This window comes from Salmo salar, chromosome 13 (genome assembly GCF_965601325.2).
Source record: "Salmo salar chromosome 13, fSalSal1, whole genome shotgun sequence".
Taxonomy (NCBI): Eukaryota; Metazoa; Chordata; class Actinopteri; order Salmoniformes; family Salmonidae; genus Salmo; species Salmo salar.
The window spans coordinates 15350049-15376472 of NC_138303.1; the positions used below are offsets into that span (position 1 = coordinate 15350049).

The following is a 26424-nucleotide window of genomic DNA, read 5'->3' on the forward strand; positions in this document are numbered from 1 at the left end:
ATAAAGAAAAACCCTTGAATGAGTAGGTGTGTCCAAACTTTTGATTGGTACTATATATATATATATATATATATATATATATATATATATATATATATATTCCACACTATGAGGTTGGAATTATACTGTGAAATTGTGAAAATTATGATAATGTCCTTTCCTTGTAAGAGCTTTTTGAAAAGACCAACTGAAATTTCATCCTGTTTTGGTGGGATGGATATGGCCTGCCTGGTGATTAGTTAATAGAACAATAAGAAAGAGAGTTCCAAACCTATCTGCCAGTTTTCCACTCAGACCACTCCCAGAGTCCTGACAACATTCTTGCTTGAGAAATTGCTCTTTGGTAAGAAGCTATTTATTTATTGACAATTTTAATTGAAAACAATCACAGTTAGGTACGTACTTAATTGTTACGCGGGAATGATTTGATAATGAGATAAAAATGGCTGCATTAGACCTTTAACATTGTCTTCAAGTAAAGGGAAATATCTGCTCCAGTGAGCAATGTGTAATCTTCCCCAGAATACCCCCCTCCCCCCCCTCTCTGCTAATGTGCTGCTTGGCAGAGCTGGTAACAGTGGAACATCTTTCATGTCTCTCTCTCTCTCTGGCTCTCTTTCTCTCTCTGGCTCTCTTTCTCTCGCTCTCTCTGGCTCGCTGTCTCTCTCTCTCTCAATTTAAGGGGCTTTATTGGCATGGGAAAAGTGTTTACATTGCCAAAGCAAGTGAACTAGATAATAAACAAAAGTGAAATCTCTCTCTTTCTCTCTCTTGCACTGTCTTTCTCTCTCTCTGTCTCTTCTTTTCTTTCTCTCTCTCTCGCTCTCCTTGAATTTGATCTTATTTCTCTCTCTCGCTCTCCCTTGCCAATAAAGCCCCTTAAATTGAAATTAAATTGAGAGAGAGAGAAAGAGAGTGACAGAGAGAGAGACAGAGAGAGAGAGAGACAGAGAGAGAGAGACAGAGAGAGAGAGAGACAGAGAGAGAGAGACAGAGACAGCGAGCCAGAGAGAGAGACAGCGAGCCAGAGAGAGCGAGAGAAAGAGAGCCAGAGAGAGAAAGAGAGCCAGAGAGAGAGAGAACATGAAAGATGTTCCACTGTTACCAGCTCTGCCAAGCAGCACATTAGCAGAGAGGGGGGGAGGGGGGTATTCTGGGGAAGATTACACATTGCTCACTGGAGCAGATATTTCCCTTTACTTGAAGACAATGTTAAAGGTCTAATGCAGCCATTTTTATCTCATTATCAAATCATTCCCGCGTAACAATTAAGTACGTACCTAACTGTGATTGTTTTCAATTAAAATTGTCAATAAATAAATAGCTTCTTAGCAAAGAGCAATTTCTCAAGCAAGAATGTTGTCAGGACTCTGGGAGTGGTCTGAGTGGAAAACTGGCAGATAGGTTTGGAACTCTCTTTCTTATTGTTCTATTAACTAATCACCAGGCAGGCCATATCCATCCCACCAAAACAGGATGAAATTTCAGTTGGTCTTTTTACTACACACCACTACAGTACACTACACTACACTGCACTACACTGCACTACACTACACTACACATCATGACATTACACTACACTACACTACACTACGCTGCACTACGCTACACAACACTACCCAGCACTATACTACACTACACACCGCACTACTACACTACACACCACTACACTACACACCACACCACTACACACCACTACACCACTACACTACACATCATCACACTACAATACAGAACACACAACTACACAACACTACACTACACACCACTACACACCACTACATTACACACCACCACAGCACACCACACTACACTACACACCACTACACTACATTACACACCACAACACTACACCACTACAACATATTACACACTACACCACTACACTACACACCACTACACACCACTACACGACACACCATTACACACCACTACACGACACACCACTACACGACACACCACTACACACCACTACACACCACTACACTACACACCACTACACACCACTACACACCACTACACTACACACCACTACATTACACACCACAACACTACACACCACTACACCACTACACCACTACACCATATTACACACTACACCACTACACTACACACCACTACACACCACTACACTACACACCACTACACACCACTACACACCACAACATTACACACCACTACACACCACTACATTACACACCACAACACTACACACCACTACACCACTACACCACTACACCATATTACACACTACACCACTACACCATATTACACACTACACCACTACTACACTACACTACACCACTACACTACACACCACAACACTACACCACTACACACCACTACACACCACAACACTACACCACTACACCATATTACACACTACACCACTACACACCACTACACCATATTACACACTACAATACACACCACACCCCTACAGTACCATACACTACATACCACTACACAACACCACACTACACCACACTACACTACACTACACCACACTACACACCACTACACAACACACCACTACACCACACTACACTACATACCACTACACAACACCACACTACACCACACTACACTACACTACACACCACCACACTACACAACACCACTACACACCACTACACAACACAACGCAACACTACACCACACTACACACCACCACACTACACAACACCACTACACACCACTACACAACACAACGCAACACTACACCACACTACACACCACTACACAACATTACACCAAACACCACTACATTACACCACACACCACTACACTACACAACACTACAACGTCGACAGAGAAGAGGCGACTCCGGGATGCTGGCCTTCCAGGCAGAGTTGCAAAGAAAAATCTCAGACTGGACAATAAAAAGAAAAGATTAAGATGGGAAAAAGAACACAAACACTGGACAGAGATATGGCTTTTTCTTTGCAACTCTGCCTAGAAGGCCTGCATCCCGGAGTCGCCTCTTCACTGTTGACGTTGAGACTGGTGTTTTGAGGGTACTATTTAATGAAGCTGCCAGTTGAGGACTTGTGAGGCGTCTGTTTCTCAAACTAGACACTCTAATGTACTTGTCCTCTTGCTCAGTTATGCATCGGTGCCTCCCACTCTTTCTATTCGGGTTAGAGCCAGTTTGTGCTGTTCTGTGAAGGGAGTAGTACACAGTGTTGTACGAGACCTTCAGTTTCTTGGCAATTTCTCGCATGGAATAGCCTTCATTTCTCAGAACAAGAATAGACTGACGAGTTTCAGAGGAAAGTTATTTGTTTCTGGCCATTTTGAGCCTGTAATCGAACCCACAAATGCTGATGCTCCAGACACTCAACTAGTCTAAAGAAGGCCAGTTTCATTGCTTCTTTAATTAGCACAACAGTTTTCTGCTGTGCTAACATAATTGCAAAAGGGTTTTCTAATAATCAATTAGCCTTTTAAAATGATAAACTTGGATTAGCTAACACAACGTGCCATTGAAACACAGGAGTGATGGTTGCTGATAATGGGCCTCTGTACACCTATGTAGATATTCCATAAAAAAATCAGCCGTTTCCAGCTACAATAGTCATTTACAACATTAACAATGTCTACAGTGTATTTCTGAGCAATTTGATGTAATTTTTATGGACAAAAATGTGCTTTTCTTTAAAAAACAAGGACATTTCTAAGTGACCCCAAACTTTTGAACGGTAGTGTATATATATATATATATATATATATATATATATATATATATATATATATATATATATATATATTTATATACCTCTGATGTATATATACATATATATACAGTACCAGTCAAAAGTTTGGACACACCTACTCATTCAAGGGTTTTTCTTTATTTTTACTATTTTCTACATTATAGAATAATAGTGAAGCCATCAAAAGTATGAAACAACACATATGGAATCATGTAGTAACCAAAAAAGTGTTAAACAAATCAAAATACATTTTAGATTCTTCAAAGTAGCCACCCTTTGCCTTGATGACAGCTTTGCTTCTCTTGGCATTCTCTCAACCAGCTTCACCTGGAATGCTTTTCCAACAGTCTTGAAGGATTTCCCACATATGCTGAGCACTTGTTGGCTGCTTATCCTTCACTCTGCGGTCCAACTCATCCAAAACCATCTCAATTGGGTTGAGGTCGGGTGATTGTGGAGGCAAGCTCATCAGAGGTAATATGGACTTGGTATTTCACCAAATAGGGCCATCTTCTGTATACCACCCCTACCTTGTCAAACACATCTGATTGGCTCAAATGCATTAAGAAGGAAAGACATTCCACAAATGTACTTTTAAGATGGCACACCTGTTAATTGAAACGCATTCCAGGTGACTACCTCATGAAACTGCTTGATGGATCCTAATTGCTTTTAACCTCCCTGGGCAAGGTGGGACGCAAGCCAGTGGAATCGCGTGGCACGAAATACAAATACCTCATAAATGCTATAACTTCAATTTCTCAAACATATGACTATTTTACACCATTTTAAAGACAAGACTCTCATTAATCTAACCACACTGTCCGACTTCAAAAAGGCTTTACAACGAAAGCAAAACATTAGATTATGTCAGGAGAGTACCCTGCCAAAAATAATCACACAGCCATTTTCAAAGCAAGCATATATGTCACAAAAACCAAAACCACAGCTAAATGCAGCACTAACCTTTGATGATCTTCATCAGATGACACTCCCAGGACATTATGTTATATAATACATGCATGTTTTGTTCAATCAAGTTCATATTTATATCAAAAAACAGCTTTTTACATTAGCATGTGATGTTCAGAACTAGCATACCCACCTCAAACTTCCGGTGAATTTACTTAATTACTCACGATTAACTTCACAAAATACATAACAATTATTTTAAGAATTATAGATACAGAACTCCTTTATGCAATCGCGGTGTCCGATTTTAAAATAGCTTTTCGGCGAAAGCAAATTTTGCAATATTCTGAGTAGATAGCCCAGCCATCACGACTAGCTAATTTGACACCCACCAAGTTTGGCCCTCACCAAACTCAGATTTACTATAAGAAAAATTGGATAACCTTTGCTGTTCTTTGTCAGAATGCACTCCCAGGACTTCTACTTCAACAACAAATGTTGTTTTGGTTCGAAATAATCCATAGTTATATCCAAATACCTCTGTTTTGTTCGTGCGCTCAGGTCAGTATCTCGAAGGGTGACGCGCGAGCGCATTTCGTGACAAAAAATGTCAAACTATTCCATTAAATGAGTGTTTCACTGACTCTGCCATCATTCTACACCGAACAAAAATATACAGTGCATTCGGAAAGTATTCAGACCCCTTGACATTTCCACATTTTGTTACGTTACAGCTTTATTCTAAAATGGATTAAATAGTTTTCCCCTCATGAATCTACACACAATACCCCATAATGACAGAGCAAAATCAGTTTTTTTGAAAATGTTACACATTTATAAAAATGTACATAAGTATTCAGACCCTTTAATTAATACTTTGTTGAAGCACCTTTGGCAGCGATTACAGCCTCGAGTCTTCTTGGGTATGACGCTACAAGCTTGGCACACCAGTATTTGAGGAGTTTCTACCATTTTTTTCTGCAGATCGTCTCAATCTATGTCAGGTTTTATGGGGAGCGTCGCTGCACAGCTATTTTCAGGTCTCTCCAGAGATGTTTGATAGGGTTCAAGTCTGGGCTCTGGCTGGGCCACTCAAGGACATTCAGAGACTTGTCCCAAAGCCACTCCTGCATTGTCTTGGCTGTGTGCTTAGGGTCATTGTCCTGTTGGAAGGTGAACCTTCACCCTCAGTCTGAGGCCCTGAGTGGTCTGGAGCAGGTTTTCATCAAGGATCTCTCTGTACTTTGCTCCGTTCATCTTTGCCTCAATCCTGACTACTCTCCCAGTCTCTGCCACTGAAAAACATCCCCACAGCATGATGCTGCCACCACCATGCTTCACCGTAGGGATGGTGCCAGGTTTCCTCAAGACGTGACGCTTGCCATTCAGTTCAAAGAGTTCCATCTTGATTTCATCAGACCAGAGAATCTTGTTTCTCATTGTCAGAGTCCTTTAGGTGCATTTTAGGAAACTCCAAGCAGGTTGTCATGTGCCTTTTACTGAGGACTGGTTTCTGTCTGGCCACTCTACCATAAAGGCCTGATTGGTAGAGTGCTGCAGATATGGTTGTCCTTCTGGAAATTCTCCCATCTCCACAGAGGATCTCTGGAGCTCTGTCAGATTGGCCATCGAGTTCTTGGTCACCTCCCTGACCAAGGCCCTTCTCCCCCGATTGCTCAGTTTGGCCGGGCGGCCAGCTCTAGGAAGAGTCTGGGTGGTTCCAAACTTCTTCCATTTAAGAATGATGGAGTCCACTGTGTTCTTGGGGACCTTCAATACTGCAGAACATTTTTAGTACCCTTCCCCAGATCTGTACCTTGACATAATCCTGTCTCGGAGCTCTACGGACAATTACTTCGACCTTGATTTTTGCTCTGACATGCGCTGTCAACTGTGGGATCTTATATAGACAGGTGTGTGCCTTTCCAAATCATGCCCAATCAATTTAATTTACCACAGGTAGACTCTAATCAAGTTGTAGATTGGAAACCTGAGCTCAATTTTGAGTCTCATAGCAAAGGGTCTGAATACTTATGTAAATGTGATATTTCAGTTTTTTCCTTTTTATACATTTGTTAAAATTTCTATGGACCTGTTTCCACTTTGTCTTTATGGGGTATTGTGTATAGATTGATGAGGATATTTTTTAATTTAATAAATTATAGAATAAGGCTGTAACGTAACAATGTGGAAAAAGTCAAGGGGTCTGAATACTTTCCGAATGCACTGTAAACGCAACATGCACAATTTCAAAGAGTTTACTGAGTTACAGTTTAAAGGAAATCAGTCAACTGAAATAAATTCATCAGGCCCTAATCTATGGATTTCACATGACTGGGAATACAGATATGGATCACAGATACATTAAAAATGGTCTAATTCACACACTTATCAAGAGAACATCCCTGGACATCCCTACTGCCTCTGACCTGGCGGACTCACTAAACATAAATGTTTGGTTTGTAAATTATGTCTGAGTGTTGGAGTGTGCCCCTGGCTATCCGTAAACTTAAAGAACAAGAAAATGATGCCGTCTGGTTGGCTTAATATAAGGAATTTGAAATGATTTACACATTTACTTTTGATACTTAAGTACATTTAAAACCAAATACTTTTAGATTTTTACTCAAGTAGTATTTTACTGGGTGACTTTCACTTTTACTCGAGTCATTTTCTATTAAGGTATCTTTACTTTTACTCAAGTATGACAATTTAGTACTTTTTCCACCACTGCCAAATCCCGACCTCTCTTTCATCAACACTCTATGCAAAAGTTTTTATTGTCTTCTCTGGAATTCAGCCTCCTCTGTGTTGCTCTCCACATCCCCCATTTTGTCCCACATCTGTGAAGCAGTAGGTTCTGTTGTGATAACATCACGTAGGTCCAATATTTGATTGGAGGATAACTTTACAGTAATCAGTCAACAACAATACACTGTCTTCAAAGGGGCTTTACTTTTTACTTTGTCTCTCTCTCCCCCAATAGCTATGGGCCATGGCATAAGTCATGGTTTCTTTTTCTCTGTCCTTCCCGCTCTGATCATGCTTATAATAATACCTTGTAATGCTTGTTAATGCTTTGTAACTTTACCTTTATGCCTTTTATAATATTTAGTTCATTATACAATGATATTAAGTCTATTTGCCTTTGATAGACAACTCTCAGACCTTTCTTGGTAGTTTATTCCTTTAACTCAACTATAGTCTCTTGCCTATTGCTAAATCATCTTTATGGAGTCAGCTAAACATTTTAATAGGCTAGTTGCATACTCTTATCACAGATCGCATTTGAGGTATATATAATATACTGTACATACAGTATATGATAGATATTACCTCACTACAATGGGCCCTGGTCAAAAGTAGTGCACTATATATGGAATAGTGTAGGGTGCCAATTGCTCCCAATTAGTGTCAACTGAGCCCACTCTAATGCCACTCTCCCCTGCTCAGGACTGTGGTATTTTATGTGCTGCTGTTTACTTGCCTCAGAAGTACTCTGGATCTCTTTCCTCTGTAAAGTGCTTTAATCAGCTGGTGGCCTGTCAGCCTTCATTACGTTTCTCTGAGGAACTTTTCACTTTTTAAAGGACTATGTTTTAGTTTCAGGCTCACTTTTCACACCAACTCTTCTCTCTCCTACAGTACTGTGTCACTGTGTCACAGTGTATTTGACCAACTCTGAGAACCCCTTCTTGCCTCTCATTAATTCATCAGAACACCCTTGGCCTCCCTATAGTTACCCCAATCATCCACCATGTCAAATCCCTCCGAACAGCCGTTCAGTTAGCCCTGCTTAGCTACACAGCTAGCACCCTTTAACTCCCAGTAATTAATCCCCCTGCACCATGGAAACCTCCTATCAACCTCTTCCTCTCACTTCCTCCATCCATCAAAGACCTTATTGCCCCCTCCCGTCCCAAATCTCCTCCCCTCCCACCATAACCTCGTAACTTCACCCCTTCTCCCACCATGCCCTGGTGTCAAAACCCCTCTACAGCCCCCTATAGCATCCAATCTCCAACCGTGAAAATCCTCACTTTTCTATCTTCTCTGCAATTCCGTCTCCCACTCGGTTATTGGAAGTTGTTCTGTGTGGCAGAGAGAAAAAAAATGGTTGATTGCCTCTGAGACCCAGTGGGGATTGTCCCTGACCCCAACAACCCGATATTTCCCTCCCCTTTTAAGAGGAAATAGCTTAGCCGTTCAAAAGCAGCTGGGAGTCTTAGATGTGAGAGAGGGAAGAGAGAGAGACCTGCAAGGATTGAACGGATTACACATTGTCCAATACAGTGGAGAGACCCAGCAGGGTGAGAGAAAGAGGGAGGAAGAGAAATTAAGGGGGAGTGAGATATAGAACAGGCTGCAGCCTCTCTCCCTTTTGGCCAAGACTTTTACATGTACATTAGTCATTTAGCAGAGAGGCTAACAGTTAGTGCATTCATCTTAAAATAGCTAGGTGGGACAACCACGTATCACAGTCATAGGAAGAATGTTTTTCCTCAGTGAAGTAGCTATCAACAAAGTCAGAGCTAGTGGGGGTCTAGAGGGGGTCTTGACGGGGTCTTGAGGGGGTTTAAACGGTGTCTGGTCGAGGTCCATAGATTTGCTGGGGGTCTAGAGGGGTCTAGAAGGGGTCTGATGGTGGTCTGGTGGGGTTCTAGAGGGGGCTGGAGGAGGTCTATAGGGGGTCTGGAGGAGGTCTATAGGGGGTCTGGGGGAGGTCTATAGGGGGTCTAGAGGAGGTCTATAGGGGGTCTGGAGGAGGTCTATAGGGGGTCTGCTGGGGGTCTGGAGGAGGTCTATAGGGGGTCTATAGTGGTCTGGAGGTCTATAGGGGGTCTGCTGGGGGTCTAGAGGGGTCTATAGGGGGTCTGATGGGGGTCTGGAGGAGGTCTATAGGGGGCCTGATGGGGGTCTGGAGGATGTCTATAAGGGGTCTATAGGGGTCTGGAGGAGGTCTATAGGGGGTCTGCTGGGGGTCTGGAGGAGGTTTATAGGGGGTCTGATGGGGATCTGGAGGGTGTCTGGTGGGGGTCTATAGGGGTCTGGAGGGTGTCTAGAGGGGGACTGATGGTGGTCTAGAGGAGGTCTATAGGGGGTTTGGAGGGGGTCTAGAGGAGGTCTGGTGGGGGTCTATATGGGTCTGGAGGAGGTCTAGAGGGGGTCTGGTGGAGGTCTATAGGGGTCTGGAGGAGGTCTATAGGGGGTCTGGAGGAGGTCTATAGGGGGTCTGCTGGGGGTCTGGAGGAGGTCTATAGGGGGTTGGAGGGGGTCTAGAGGAGGTCTGGTGGGGGTCTGGTGGGGGTCTAGAGAAGGTTTATAGGGGGTTTGGAGGGGGTCTAGAGGAGGTCTGGTGGGGGTCTGGTGAGGGTCTAGAGAAGGTCTATAGGGGGTTTGGAGGGGCTCTGGTGGGGGTCTAGAGGAGGTCTATAGGGGGTTTGGAGGGGGTCTAGAGGAGGTCTGGTGGGGGTCTGGTGGGGGTCTAGAGAAGGTCTATAGGGGGTTTGGAGGGGGTCTGGTGGGGGTCTAGAGAAGGTCTATAGGGGGTTTGGAGGGGGTCTAGAGGAGGTCTGGCGGGGGTCTATAGGGGGTTTGGAGGGGGTCTAGAGGAGGTCTGGTGGGGGTCTGGTGGGGGTCTCATGGTGGCAGTAGCACTGGAAGCATGCTAAATCTACCTTTAATCACACCAAACCTGAGATGATCCTGAGAGATCCTTTATCGCTGGGCTGCCAACTGTCACAGCTATTACAGCTGCTTAGATACACCACAGAGCTAGTGGACCGTCTGGGAGAGATACCGAGGGAGAGAGGAAAGACAGATATGGAGGGGAAGAGGGGGAGTAGTGGAGGGAGGGTGAGATGGAGGGAACAGGTGAGAGTGGAGGGAGTAACTCAATCACATGATAAGAGCCATTTGTTTTCTGGAGATAATTCACACACACACTCCTGCTGTGTGTGTGTGTGTGCGTGTGTGCATGTGTGCATGTGTGCGTGCGTGCGTGTGTGAAGGGAGGAGTAATGAAAGTCAGTGCTCCTAGTCATTAATCACAGACACAAACGCACAAACGCACGCACGCACGCACGCACACACACACACACACACACACACACACACACACAACATCCTCCCACTGCACAACTCACAGGAGAGAGACTTTTTAATTTAACCAATGACCAGCCAGCCACCAGCCCCAATACATTCCCCTCCTCCCATTGTCCTTATCTATACTTCTTAACCAAAAGTATGTGGACACCTGCCCGTTGAACATCTCATTCACAAAATCATGGGCATTAATATGAAGTTGGTCCCCCCTTTACTGCTTTAACAGCCTCCACTCTTCTGGGAAGACTTGCTTCCATTCAGCCACAAGAGCGTTAATGAGATCAGGCACTGATGTTGGGCGATTAGGCCTGGCTCGCAGTCAGCGTTCCAATTCTTCCCAAAGGTGTTTAATGTGGTTGAGGTCAGGGCTCTGTGCAGGCCAGACATGTTCTTCCACACCGTTCTCAACAAACCATTTCTGTATGGACCTCGCTTTGAGCACAGGGGCATTGTCATGCTGAAACAGGAAAGGGCCTTCCCTAAACCGTTGCCACAATGTTGGAAGCACAGAATCGTATAGAATGTCATTGTATGCTGTAGAGTTAAGATTTCCCTTCACTGGAACTAATGGGTCCTTGCCCGAACCACGAAAAACAGCCCCAGACCATTATTCCTCCTCCACCAAACTTTACAGGTGGAACTATGCATTCGGGCAAGAAGCGTTCTCCTGGTATCCACCAAACCAAGATTCTCTTCATTATGGGCCATTCTACTGCCAATGTTTGTCCATGGAGATTGCATGGCTATGTGCCCGATTGTATAGACCTGTCAGCAACAAGTGTGGCTGAAATAGAATCCACTAATTTGAAGAGGTATCCACATACTTTTGGTCACATAGTTCATCATATAAAGTAATTTACTCTCCTGCCTCACACACACACGCAGTCATACACACACATGGATGCAGTCACACACACAGGGGAGTATGCAGTGGAGGTGCTCCACCGAAGACATTTGTATTTTTGTACAATATAGATCTTGTTAATTAAAGACAGACTAAACCATCACAACCAAGAACAATGGAATCACCTATCAAGAACAATGGAATCACCTACCAAGAACAATGGAATCATCTACCAAGAACAATAGAATCACCTACCAAAAACAATGGAATCATCTACCAAGAACAATGGAATCACCTACCAAGAACAATAGAATCACCTACCAAGAACAATAGAATCACCTACCAAGAACAATGGAATCACCTACCTGTTTTCAATTACCCATTTATGCTCGATTGGGGTCAATAGTTAATTGTGACGGGGACTTTGTGTCTATGAGTGATCCCTCTACACCTAAAGTGTAATTAAAACTCAAAGTCAAAAAAACTTTTCAAAATATACTTTTGTCAATGTTTCAATACGATGTCAATGACCTCCTCTGAACCCTTTTGCTCCCTGTCTTCTCTCAGCACTCCCAGCTACAACTATGCCCCGAACCCGGACAAGCACTGGATCATGAGTTACACTGGTTCCATGAAGCCCATCCACATGGAGTTCACCAACATGCTACAGAGGAAGAGGCTGCAGACTCTGCTCTCTGTGGACGACAGCGTAGAGAAGGTGAGCCTAGCGCGACCCCCTAATTACAGGATCCCTTTACGGCTCTGTTGGCAGAGCATGGTGTTCGCAACACCAGGGTAGTGTGTTCGATTGCCAGGACCACCCTTATGTAAAATGTATGCGCGCATAACTGTAAGTTGCTCCAGATAAAAGTGTCTGCTAAACGGGATACATTATGATCATATATTATTCATTCTGCACTTTTCCATCTGTACCTGTCCATCACTACATTCCATTGACCTAGCAGAGACCATCAGTACGTTCTATTGTCCTAGCAGAGACCATCAGTACATTCTATTGTCCTAGCAGAGACCATCAGTACGTTCTATTGACCTAGCAGAGACCATCAGTACGTTCTATTGTCCTAGCAGAGACCATCAGTACGTTCTATTGACCTAGCAGAGACCATCAGTACGTTCTATTGACCTAGCAGAGACCATCAGTACATTCTATTGTCCTAGCAGAGACCATCAGTACGTTCTATTGGCCTAGCAGAGACCATCAGTACGTTCTATTGTCCTAGCAGAGACCATCAGTACGTTCTATTGTCCTAGCAGAGACCATCAGTACGTTCTATTGACCTAGCAGAGACCATCAGTACGTTCTATTGTCCTAGCAGAGACCATCAGTACGTTCTATTGACCTAGCAGAGACCATCAGCACGTTCTATTGACCTAGCAGAGACCATCAGTACGTTCTATTGTCCTAGCAGAGACCATCAGTACGTTCTATTGTCCTAGCAGAGACCATCAGTACATTCTATTGACCTAGCAGAGACCATCAGTACGTTCTATTGTCCTAGCAGAGACCATCAGTACGTTCTATTGTCCTGTTCTGTGTTCTAGGTGTATAACATCTTATATGTTCTGTGTTCTAGGTGTATAACATGCTATCTGTCCTGTTTTCTAGGTGAATAACATGCTATCTGTCCTGTGTTCTAGGTGTATAACATGCTATCTGTCCTGTGTTCTAGGTGAATAACATGCTATCTGTCCTGTGTTCTAGGTGAATAACATGCTATCTGTCCTGTGTTCTAGGTGAATAACATGCTATCTGTCCTGTTTTCTAGGTGAATAACATGCAATCTGTCCTGTTTTCTAGGTGAATAACATGCTATCTGTCCTGTGATCTAGGTGTATAACATGCTGGCTGAAACTGGAGAACTGGACAACACATATATCATCTACACAGCTGACCATGGCTACCACATTGGTCAGTTTGGCTTGGTCAAGGGCAAGTCCATGCCCTACGAGTTTGACATTCGAGTTCCCTTCTACATCCGAGGGCCCAACGTGGAGGCAGGAGCCAGGTAAGGTTCTAGGGGCTGTTGTATCATATGGTTGTAAGGGTCCTGACCTGTAGATGACGTAACCCCTGTGGAACTGATCCATACATACTAACATCAAACCTTTTGTGTCATTATACATCCTCCAAATCCTCTATAGAGCTGCTCAATCCCCCTGATCACTCCATAAGACCACTGGCAGAGAGAAAGAGAGATAGAGATGAGAGATAAGAGTAGACATGTCTAATTATATTTCAATAGAAGAACAGTAACATCCCCCTGATCACTCCGTAAGACCACTGACAGAGAGAGATAGAGATGAGAGAAAGAGATGAGTGATGTCTACAGTGAGGAAATAAAGTATTTGATCCCCTGCTGATTTTGTACGTTTGCCCACTGACAAAGAAATGATCAGTCTATAATTTTAATGGTAGGTTTATTTGAACAGTGAGAGACAGAATAACAACAAAAAAATCCAGAAAAACGCATGTCAAAAATGTTATAAATTGATTTGCATTTTAATGAGGGAAATAAGTATTTGACCCCATCTCAATCAAAAAGATTTCTGTCTCCCAGGTGTCTTTTATACAGGTAACAAGCTGAGATTAGGAGCACACTCTTAAATGGAGTGCTCCTAATCTCACCTTGTTACCTGTATAAAAGACACCTGTCCACAGAAGCAATCAATCAATCAGATTCCAAACTCTACACCATGGCCAAGACCAAAGAGCTCTCCAAGGATGTCAGGGACAAGATTGTAGACCTACACAAGGCTGGAATGGGCTACAAGACCATCGCCAAGCAGCTTAGAAGGTGACAACAGTTGGTGTGATTATTCACAAATGGAAGAAACACAAAAGAACTGTCAATCTCCCTCTGCCCGGGGCTCCATGCAAGATTGCACCTTGTGGAGTTGCAATGATCATGAGAACGGTGAGGAATCAGCCCAGAACTACACAAGAGGATCTTGTCAATGATCTCAAGGCAGCTGGGACCATAGTCACCAAGAAAACAATTGGTAACACACTACGTCGTGAAGGACTGAAATCCTGCAGCGCCCGCAAGGTCCCCCTGCTCAAGAAAGCACATATACATGCCCGTCTGAAGTTTGCCAATGAACATCTGAATGATTCAGAGGACAACTGGGTGAAAGTGTTGTGGTCAGATGAGACCAAAATGGAGCTCTTTGGCATCAACTCAACTCGCCGTGTTGGGAGGAGGAGGAATGCTGCCTATGACCCCAAGAACACCATCCCCACCGTCAAACATGGAGGTGGAAACATTACGCTTTGGGGGTGTTTTTCTGCTAAGGGGACAGGACAACTTCACCGCATCAAAGGGACGATGGACTGGGCCATGTACCGTCAAATCTTGGGTGAGAACCTCCTTCCCTCAGCCAGGGCATTGAAAATGGGTCGTGGATGGGTATTCCAGCATGACAATGACCCAAAACACACGGCCAAGGCAACAAAGGAGTGGCTCAAGAAGAAGCACATTAAGGTCCTGGAGTGGCCTAGCCAGTCTCCAGACCTTAATCGCATAGAAAATCTGTGAAGGGAGCTGAAGGTTCGAGATGCCAAACATCAGCCTCGAAACCTTAATGACTTGGAGAAGATCTGCAAAGAGGAGTGGGACAAAATCCCTCCTGAGATGTGTGCAAACCTGGTGGCCAACTACAAGAAACGTCTGACCTCTGTGATTGCCAACAAGGGTTTTGCCACCAAGTACTAAGTCATGTTTTGCAGAGGGGTCAAATACTTATTTCCCTCATTAAAATGCAAATCAATTTATAACATTTTTGACATGCGTTTTTCTGGATTTTTTGTTGTTGTTATTCTGTCTCTCACTGTTCTAATTAACCTACCATTAAAATTATAGACTGATCATTTCTTTGTCAGTGGGCAAACGTACAACATCAGCAAGGATCAAATACTTTTTTCCCCTCACTGTATTTGTATTACAATAGAAGAACGGTAACATCTGCCTGATCACAGAGGGATTGACTTTGTTTTGCTCTCATTCGTTTGGATGATTTAGACAGTCAGTTGAACATCACCGCTTAGTGTTAAGTCCTCTAGTGCCAGAGGTAGTTTATTTTCATCAGAAATAAGGGGTTTAATATGTGTCCAAAAAAACATTTCCTGAGCATTCTTAAATCTCCTAGATATAGGACAGATTCTTCAAAACCTTATTCCTTACCATTTATGAATGTGTTATTTAATGCTTTTCTATGGGCAATAGTAGTAAAGGACAAATTCTATATTTTATCAAATAATTTTTTGATATTTTTTATACCTAAAGGGGTTCTAAAATTCATGGTATGCCCGTTTTAAAACAATTCCATTATGCTTAGTAGGGAATAGAGGGAGTGAAGGGAGCGAGCCTATGATGGGGGATTTGGATTGGAGATGCTTAATATGAGTCTGGAAGGAGAGTTTACAGTCTAACCAGACACCTAGGTATTTGTAGTTGTCCACATATTCTAAGTCAGAAGTAGTGATGCTAGTTGGGCGGGCGGGTGCGGGCAGCAATCGGTTGAAGAGCATACATTTAGTTTTACTAGCATTTAAAAGCAGTTGGAGGCCACGGAAGGAGTGTTGTATGGCATTGAAGCTTGTTTGGAGGTCTTACATCTAGACGTTCCGCTAGCGGAACACCTGCTCCAATATCCAATGATAGGGGTGGCGCGAATGACAAATTCCAAAAAAATACAAAAACTTCAATTTTTCAAACATATCACTATTTCACAGCATTTTAAAGACAAGACTCTCCTTTATCTAACCACACTGTCCGATTTCAAAAAGGCTTTACAGCGAAAGCAAAACATTAGATTATGTCAGCAGAGTACCCAGCCAGAAATAATCAGACACCCATTTTTCAAGCTAGCATATAATGTCACAAAAACCCAGAAGACAGCTAAATGTAGCACTAACCTTTGATGATCTTCATCAGATGACACACCTAGGACATTATGTTATACAATACATGCATGTTTTGTTCAATCAAGTTCATATTTATATCAAAAAACAGCTTTTTACATTAGCATGTGACGTTCAGAACTAGCATACTAACAATTTACTAAATTACTCACGATAAACGTTCACAAAAAGCATAACAATTATTTTAAGAATTATAGATACAGAACTCCTCTATGCACTCGATATGTCCGATTTTAAAATAGCTTTTTGGTGAAAGCACATTTTGCAATATTCTAAGTACATAGCCCAGCCATCACGGGCTAGCTATTTAGACACCCGGCAAGTTTAGCCTTCACCAAAATCAGATTTACTATTACAAAAATGTTATTACCTTTGTTGTCTTCGTCAGAATGCACTCCCAGGACTGCTACTTCAATAACAAATGTTGGTTTGGTCCCAAATAATCCATCGTTATATCCGAATAGCGGCGTTTTGTTCGTGCGTTCCGAAATGGTATATCAGGGTCGTGCGCATGGCGCAAATCGTGACAAAAAAATTCTAAATATTCCATTACCGTACTTCGAAGCATGTCAACCGCTGTTTAAAATCAATTTTTATGCAATTTATCTCGTAAAAAAACGATAATATTCCGACCGGGAATCTCCTTTTCGGCAAACAGAGGAAAAATCACAAAGACGGGGGCGGCCAGGGCACGCGGCTAAGCCCACAGTCCCTTGATCGGCCACTTGAGAAAGGCGATAATGTGTTTCAGCCTGGGGCTGGGATGACGACATTCTGTTTTTTCCCGGGCTCTGAGAGCCTATGGAAGACGTAGGAAGTGTCACGTTAGAGCAGAGATCCTTTGTAATTGAATGAGATGGCAAAGAAGTTCAAGAAATGGTCAGACAGGCCACTTCCTGTAAAGGAATCTCTCAGGTTTTGTCCTGCCATTTGAGTTCTGTTATACTCACAGACACCATTCAAACAGTTTTAGAAACTTTGGAGTGTTTTCCATCCAAAGCGAATAATTATATGCATATTCTAGTTACTGGGCAGGAGTAGTAACCAGATTAAATCGGGTACGTTTTTTATCCAGCCATGAAAATACTGCCCCCTAGCCATAACAGGTTAACACAGTGTCCAGCGAAGGGCTAGATGTATACAGAATGGTGTCGTCTGCATTGAGGTGGATCAGAGAATCACCAGCAGCAAGAGCGACATCATTGATGTACACAGAGAAAAGAGTCGGCCCGAGAATTGAACCCTGTGACACCCCCATAGAGTGCCAGAGGTCCGGACAACAGGCCCTCCGATTGACACACTGAACTCTATCTGAGAAGTAGTTGGTGAACCAGGCAAGGCAGTCATTTGAGATACCAAGGCTGTTGAGTCTGCCGATAAGAATGTGGTGATTGACAGAGCCGAAGCCTTGGCCAGGTCGATGAATACGGCTGCACAGTACTGTCTTTTATCGATGGAGGTTATGATATCGTTTAGGACCTTGAGCGTGGCTGAGGTGTACCGGAGATGTGGTAGAGAAAAAGCAGTCCGATATGCTCTGGGTTGATATCGAGCTGTGCAGACTGGCAGGAATTAACCGAGCTGAGGCCTGCTGGTGTCCGAGTTAACGGTGAAGACCACTAGCAGCGGCTAACTGACTACTAGCTAGTAGCTAGTTAGCTGGCTAGCTACTGATGGGGGTTCTGGTTCTAAAGTATAAAAATAGCAGATACGTACCACATTGGGTGAGGCGGGTTGCAGGAGAGTATATTCAGTCCGTAGATGGAAACTGAGATTAAAATATATCCAAAATATATACCAAAAAAACAAGGAAGAAAACGATATTTACATGGGATAAGACGAAACAAGACAAAACACATGTCCGACTGCTACGACATCTTGGAATCATTACAGTGGAACATTTTGTCCAGGAAGTTGTCTAAAAGGAATTGAATTTGTTGTTGCCTAATTATTTTTTGGTAGGTTTCCACACTACTTTCCTTCCATGTATAGCATTTCTTAATATTATTCAGTTCCTTTGGCTTTGATGATTGAGTATTGCTCTGTTCAAGTAGACTGTGATTTTGCTGTGATCTGATAGCGGTGTCAGTGGGCTGACTGTGAACGCTCTGAGAGACTCTGGGTTGAGGTCAGTGATAAAGTAGTCTACAGTACTACTGCCAAGAGATGAGCTATAGGTGTACCTACCATAGGAGTCCCCTCGAAGCCTACCATTGACTATGTAGATACCCAGCGTGCGACAGAGCTGCAGGAGTTGTGACCCGTTTTTGTTGGTTATGTTATCATAGTTGTGCCTAAGCATATGGGGGAGGGGATGCTGTCACCTGCAGGCAGGTGTTTGGCCCCCTGTGTGCCGAGGGTGTCAGGTTCTTGTCCGGTTCTGGCATTTAGGTCGCCACAGACTAGTAACCCAAAATCAATCATTTTCCTGGGGGGGGGGAAAGTTCAGTTCTCTCTCTCTCACACACACACTTTCTCTCTCTCTCTCGCTCTCTCTCTCTCTCTCTCTCTCTCTCTCTCTCTCTCTCTCACTCTCTCGCTCTCCATCCCTCTCTCTCTCATCAGCTGACGTTAACCAACCAGATACCATCTGACACGCGCCGTAATAACCTTGTCCCCTTGTCTCTCCCTGCGTCTCCATAGCAACCCTCACATGGTGCTGAACATCGACCTGGCGCCCACCATCCTGGACATCGCTGGCATGGACGTCCCGCCGGACATGGACGGCAAGTCCATCCTCAAACTGCTGGACATAGAGAGGCCAGTCAACAGGTATGGAGCAGAAAATGATCAATTCCTGCCCATAACTATGTGTATTCTGTATGTTGGCAGGCCATAGATCACTGACAGAAGTAACTGCATATCCTCTAGGTCCCTTAAATTCAACTCTGGACATGGAAGCCAGTTCCACTGCTTTTTAAATGATTCCCCTCTAATCAGGCACTGATTTAGGACACCAGGTGGGTGCCAGAATGATCAGGTAGAACAGGAAAACCAAACAGGCTCTGGGTGGTTCTATTGAATATGAGTCGTACATTGGCACAGGCATCTGACAGGTTTGAGTTCCCTCAGGGTTCCTGCTCTACTCTGGTAAAAATTACTTCCAAAGAACCCAATCTAACACCTGGGTTTGACCAATGACTTTTCCTCAAAACTGTGGCACCGCACCAATCTTTGAACCTGGCTCAGTCTGCCAGATTACCATGACATCAGTTGAGATCACATCCACATCCCAGCGACACCTCTTCCTCCTGCCCAGCCTGGATATTGCCATCGTTAACGGGAAAAAAAGATATCAAAGAAAATAAATAATCCTTCTCCATCCCTCCAAGACACTGAAGTAATAACTCCAGGAGCTGGCCTGCCTGCCTGCCTGCCTGCCTGCCTGCCTGCCTGCCTGCCTGCCTGCCTGCCTGCCTGCCTGCCTGCCTGCCTGCCTGCCTGCCTGCCTGCCTGCCTGCCTGCCTGCCTGCCTGCCTGCCTGCCTGCCTGTCTGTCTGTCTGTCTGTCTGTCTGTCTGTCAGGAGAATGAAATTGGGGAAGGAGGGGTGTGTGTGTGGGTGTGGGTGTGGGTGTGGGTGTGTGTGTGTGTTGGGGGATTCTCTTCTCTTTCCCAGCTGCAATCAGAGAGAGATAGCTGTGAAATTGTTCCGCAGGCAGGGGAGGCTAGCTGGCTGGCCTGATGGGAGGCTGTGGGGATAGACAGAGAGGCTGTGGGGATAGAAGGAGAGGCTGTGTGGATAGATGGAGGCTGTGGGGATAGACGGAGAGGCTGTGGGGATAGATGGAGGCTGTGGGGATAGACGGAGAGGCTGTGGGGAAGAGAGGAGGTCGAGGGGTGGGATGGAGGAGAGCAGAGCTGTGCTGGGAGGAGGAGAGAGAGCGAGAGAGACAGAGAGAGAGAAAGGGGCAGGGAGGAGAGAGGGAGAGAGAAAGGGGGAGAGAGGGAGCAGCACTGTAGGCCGATGGATCAATAACTCATATCTGAGCAGCAGGCCAGGAGAAGGTCAGAGTACTCAGGGAAGAGACCCATTTATTCCATTTTATTTTTCTTCTACGTTCGATCACTTTATTTTTTCATGTCCTCATCCATAAGAACACCTGAAGTGTGCTATCGATTGTTTTTCCTCTCAGATTGACCCAGGGCTTTTTTTTCATCTCCCTCACTACCTGTTGCATTTTATCATCACTGGAGGCTGTCGCTCTACGGAGTGTAGGAATTCTAATTTCCTCAAGCGTTACATGGTGTTCTGACTGTAGTACCTGGTCAATGAAGGAGACGGCTGATGGGTCTGTCTTTATCACTCCTGGTTGTCAGGTTCCAGGTGAATAAGAAGGGGAAGGTGTGGAGAGACTCGTTCCTGGTGGAAAGAGGGTGAGTCACAGGATATCATCTCACTGTTTCTTCAGTTTTTTATATATATTTTTAAGGGTATTTTCTGACATTATTGAAGAGAGATTGTGTCAATGACAATGGGGACAGGGCAGCAGGCTGGATTTGAACCTATGCCGACATCTTAGATACAGTACGTTTGGTGGAGGCTGCGGCATTACCGCTGGACCAGCCACTGTTTTACATAACGATATCGCAGTCTATTTATTCATGTCTCTGTCTGTGTGCTCATTACATCATCTGGTTACATTCAGCTGAGTGTGTGGTGGGAGATGAAGTAGAGAGGTCACAGTGCTCAATGCCTCATTATTTCATGTCTTTCTTGCCTTAATATTACCCAACAGATACTTGATATCAAACCCATATCTGGCAATGCAACCTCTGCTAATGTCATTAGCTGCATCATGTAAGTGATAATGCCTGAGAAGCTGTGGTTTATGGGATACATTGTCACTGCTAATCAGCATGCAGGACCCTAACAACCTGGTGTATAGTTCCATGACTGTGTGTTTGGTTCGTGTGTGTGTGTGTGTGTGTGTGTGTGTGTGTCCACAGGAAGTTGCTCCACATGCGTGATGCGTCTTCAGGGAAGGACGTGGCCCAGGAGGAGAACTTCCTGCCTAAGTACCAGCGGGTCAAGGACCTGTGTCAGAGAACAGAGTACCAGACACCCTGCCAACAGCTGGGACAGGTAGGCAGCCAGGAAGACCCAAACACAAACACTCCCACATATACACACACCCACACAGAAAATCAAGCATGCACACACGCACGCACACACACAGTCATACTTCAATTAACAATCAAATTCACAGTTGCACAAAATTACCGTAATTTCCGGACTATAAGCCGCAACTTTTTTCCCACGCTTTGAACCTCGCGGCTTAAACAATGACGCGGCTAATATATGGATTTTTCCCGCTATCAATTTTTTTTGAAAGGAGATGACTTCAGTGGTTTCAGTGCACAGGAGGAGGAAGATAGTGACCAATGACTTTCTTGGTAGGCTACTGTTTACTGCTAATTTTTTATTTTTTGTTACAAGCCGTGTTTCGTTAAAGCCTATTTATTTTTGTTACAAGCCGTGTTTCATTAAAGCCTATTTATTTTTGTTACAAGCCGTGTTTCGTTAAAGCCTATTTATTTTTGCTACAAGCCGTGTTTCGTTAAAGCCTTTGTAAAGTTCATTTGTTTCAATGTATCGGTAGGCACCTGCGGCTTATAGACATGTGCGGCTTATTTATGTTCAAAATAATACTTTTTTTTAAATTCAGTTGGTGCGGCTTATATTCAGGTGCGCTCAATAGTCCGGAAATTACGGTAGATGAATGTTCGCCCCTGAAGCAAATGTACAAGCATAACAGCCAACACTGAAAATACAACACTTGATTAGTCACTCCATCCGTCTCTCATCTTTGCATCTCACTTTTATAAGTAAAGTGCAGTAAATTGGTGTGTCTGAGAATCTAATTAAAAAGGCTCTGTACCCTCTTGATCACCTGCTGCTATAAAAAGAGAATGAGCTGCTGTGTTCTGTTCTGGTGGAGAGGAGAGGAGAGGAGAGGAGAGGAGAGGAGAGGAGAGGAGAGGAGAGGAGAGGAGGAGGAGAGGAGGAGGAGAGGAGAGGAGAGGAGAGGAGAGGAGAGGAGAGGAGAGGAGAGGAGAGGAGAATCCCCTGCAGGTTGGTTTCTCACTGTGGGTTTAGACAGGATAGACATGACTTACTGAGGTGCTTTTATCTCTCAGGACGACCAGGCTTTGAAACCAAACAGCTGTGTTTCAGGTGATTAGGCTTTGAGTGAGGTCTGTTGCAATAGCTCTGTCCCCCAGGACACGCACAGACACACTCCATCCCATCTTACCTAATGAAGGACAGTGGGGGAGAGAGTGTGACAGTTCTCTAGCTGTCAAATCAAACACACCTGCAACTTTAAGAACTCAGATATTTCTTAACAAGATTGACCATTGAATAGTAGAGTCCCCAAGGGATCTCTGAATCCAACCAAGCAATCTCCCTCTCTCTCTCAGCTTTTTGTTCCTGTCTCTAAAGGCATTTTTCACTGTCAGTAACTTTCTCTCTTGGATCCTGATGGATTTCCTCTGTCAGTAACTTTCTCTCTTGGATCCTGATGGATTTCCTCTGTCAGTAACTTTCTCTCTTGGATCCTGATGGATTTCCTCTGTTAGTAACGTTCTCTCTTGGATCCTGATGGATTTCATCTGTCAGTAACTTTCTCTCTTGGATCCTGATGGATTTCCTCTGTCAGTAACTTTCTCTCTTGGATCCTGATGGATTTCCTCTGTCAGTAACTTACTCTTGGATCCTGATGGATTTCCTCTGTCTGTAACTTTTCCACTTACCAATATCTGAACAAGAGAGCCTCCCCTCTTGGATCCTGATGGATTTCCTCTGTCAGTAACTTTTCCACTTACCAATATCTGAACAAGAGAGCCTCCCCTCTTGGATCCTGATGGATTTCCTGTCAGTAACTTTCTCTCTTGGATCCTGATGGATTTCCTCTGTCAGTAACTTTCTCTCTTGGATCCTGATGGATTTCCTATGTCAGTAACTTTCTCTCTTGGATCCTGGTGGATTTCCTCTGTCAGTAACTTTCTCTCTTGGATCCTGATGGATTTCCTCTGTCAGTAACTTTCTCTCTTGGATCCTGATGGATTTCCTCTGTTAGTAACGTTCTCTCTTGGATCCTGATGGATTTCATCTGTCAGTAACTTTCTCTCTTGGATCCTGATGGATTTCCTCTGTCAGTAACTTTCTCTCTTGGATCCTGATGGATTTCATCTGGCAGTAACGTTCTCTCTTGGATCCTGATGGATTTCATCTGTCAGTAACTTTCTCTCTTGGATCCTGATGGATTTCCTCTGTTAGTAACTTTCTCTCTTGGATCCTGATGGATTTCCTCTGTCAGTAACTTTCTCTCTTGGATCCTGATGGATTTCCTCTGTCAGTAACTTTCTCTCTTGGATCCTGATGGATTTCCTCTGTCAGTAACTTTTCCACTTACCAATATCTGAACAAGAGAGCCTCCCCTCTTGGATCCTGATGGATTTCCTGTCAGTAACTTTCTCTCTTGGATCCTGGTGGATTTCCTCTGTCAGTAACTTTCTCTTGGATCCTGGTGGATTTCCTCTGTCAGTAACTTTCTCTTGGATCCTGGTGGATTTCCTCTGTCAGTAACTTTCTCTTGGATCCTGGTGGATTTCCTCTGTCAGTAACTTTCTCTCTTGGATCCTGGTGGATTTCCTCTGTCAGTAACTTACTCTTGGATCCTGGTGGATTTCCTCTGTCAGTAACTTTCTCTCTTGGATCCTGATGGATTTCCTCTGTCAGTAACGTTCTCTCTTGGATCCTGATGGATTTCATCTGTCAGTAACTTTCTCTCTTGGATCCTGATGGATTTCCTCTGTCAGTAACTTTCTCTCTTGGATCCTGATGGATTTCCTCTGTCAGTAACTTACTCTTGGATCCTGATGGATTTCCTCTGTCAGTAACTTTCTCTCTTGGATCCTGATGGATTTCCTCTGTCAGTAACTTACTCTTGGATCCTGATGGATTTCCTCTGTTAGTAACGTTCTCTCTTGGATCCTGATGGATTTCCTCTGTCAGTAACTTTCTCTCTTGGATCCTGATGGATTTCCTCTGTCAGTAACTTTCTCTCTTGGATCCTGATGGATTTCCTCTGTCAGTATCTTTCTCTCTTGAATCCTGATGGATTTCCTCTGACACCTGTACTCTTTTTTCTCCATCTGACATCAAATATGTTAATTAAAAAACACATGACAGAGAAAGTGTCAACAGAATCTGTATAATTGTAAGACTGCAGCAGTCTTGCTCTGTGCTCTGTCTGTTTACACTACAGTACTGTATCTGCCTATTAATTATGACGTAGCGGGATTGTGTGGGAGCAGAAATGAGAAGGGGAAGAGTCAAACACTTCATTAGAGGGTCTCTCCTCTCCCCATGCCTCTCCTCTCCTCTCTTCTCCCCTCGCCCCTCCTCTCATTTCTTCTCCCTTTGCCCCTCATCTCCTCTCCTCTCTTCTCTTCTCCTCTACGCACTGCTCTTCCTCCTCCTCTCCCGTCTTCTCTCCTCCTCTCCCCTCCTCCCCTCCCCTCCTCTCTTCTCCTCTTTTCTCCCCTCGCCCCTCCTCTCATCTCTTCTCCCTTTGCCCCTCTACTCCTCTCCTCTCCTCTCCCCTCCTGCCCCTCCCCCCCCCTCCCCTCCCTCCCCCCTCCTCCCTCTCCTCTCCTCTCCTCTCCTCTCCTCTCCTCTCCCTCCTCCCTCTCCTCTCCTCTCCTCTCCTCTCCCCCTCCTGCCGTCTCCTGCCGTCTCCTCCCCCCCCTCTCCCTCCTCCTCTCCTCTCCTCTCCTCTCCTCCTCCTCTCCTCTCTCCTCTCTCCTCTCACCTCTCTCCTCTCACCTCTCACCTCTCCTCTCTCCTCTCTCCTCTCCTCCATGGTTTGTCATCGCCTGTTAATTGCATTTGAAGCAACATCACAGACAGGGTAGTGGAAGTTAATTTGCATCTGCATGGCGACGCTTGTTTCCACCAGCGAGTAATTTCACCTGGAGAAGCATGGTGTTCCAATCAGATGAAAATATCATTTTACTGTAATGAACATAGTCAGAAGGTACAAATAAGGTGTTAATTATGATTGTGCCTGTTTGTGTCTGTGTGCCTGTGTGTGCTGGCATGTGTGTTTGTGTGTGTGTGTGTGCGTGCGTGTGTGCATTTAAAAATACACAATGTTTTTTTCTCAGTGTTAACCCCTGTCCCCCTCTCATCTCTCCCTGTAGAAGTGGCAGTGTGTTGATGATGCTACAGGGAAACTGAGGCTGTATAAGTGTAAGGGCATGGCCAGCATGTCTGCAGAACGGAAGGAGGGCCCTGCCAACATCAGGTCCCGATTTTACCCCCAGCGCAAAGCAGAGCACAACGCAGAGCGCAACGCAGAGCCCGAAGGCTGCAATTGTGACCAGTTCTCTAGCTTCAGACTCAGTGCCTTCAAGAAGAAAAAGTTGCTTTCCAAGAAGAGTAGGTGGAATGTGGCACATATTTTTCACTCTCACATTCACTCATACTGTACACAAACACTCTGATCACTTCTGACACTCATACTGTACAGTACACAAACACTCTGATCACTTCTGACACTCATACTGTACACAAACACTCTGATCACTTCTGACACTCATACTGTACAGTACACAAACACTCTGATCACTTCTGACACTCATACTGTACAGTACACAAACACTCTGATCACTTCTGACACTCATACTGTACTGTACACAAACCCTCTGATCACTTCTGACACTCATACTGTACAGTACACAAACACTCTGATCACTTCTGACACTCATACTGTACACAAACCCTCTGATCACTTCTGACACTCATACTGTACACAAACCCTCTGATCACTTCTGACACTCATACTGTACAGTACACAAACCCTCTGATCACTTCTGACACTCATACTGTACACAAACA

At 44.3% G+C, this 26424-nt stretch overlaps 1 protein-coding gene across 5 annotated transcripts in view; it reads left to right on the plus strand.

Annotated features, from left to right (window-relative positions):
- LOC106566486 (extracellular sulfatase Sulf-2) overlaps positions 1-26424 on the plus strand; it is a 291339-nt gene that overhangs the window by 246208 nt on the left and 18707 nt on the right. For all 5 annotated transcript variants that reach the window (XM_045692958.2, XM_082959853.1, XM_045692960.2 and 2 more), the window contains 6 exons: positions 12145-12295; positions 13429-13604; positions 19163-19291; positions 20838-20894; positions 21468-21603; positions 25728-25965. In XM_045692958.2, coding sequence (XP_045548914.1) covers positions 12145-12295; positions 13429-13604; positions 19163-19291; positions 20838-20894; positions 21468-21603; positions 25728-25965 — 887 coding nt within the window. The remainder of the gene's footprint in view (positions 1-12144; positions 12296-13428; positions 13605-19162; positions 19292-20837; positions 20895-21467; positions 21604-25727; positions 25966-26424) is intronic.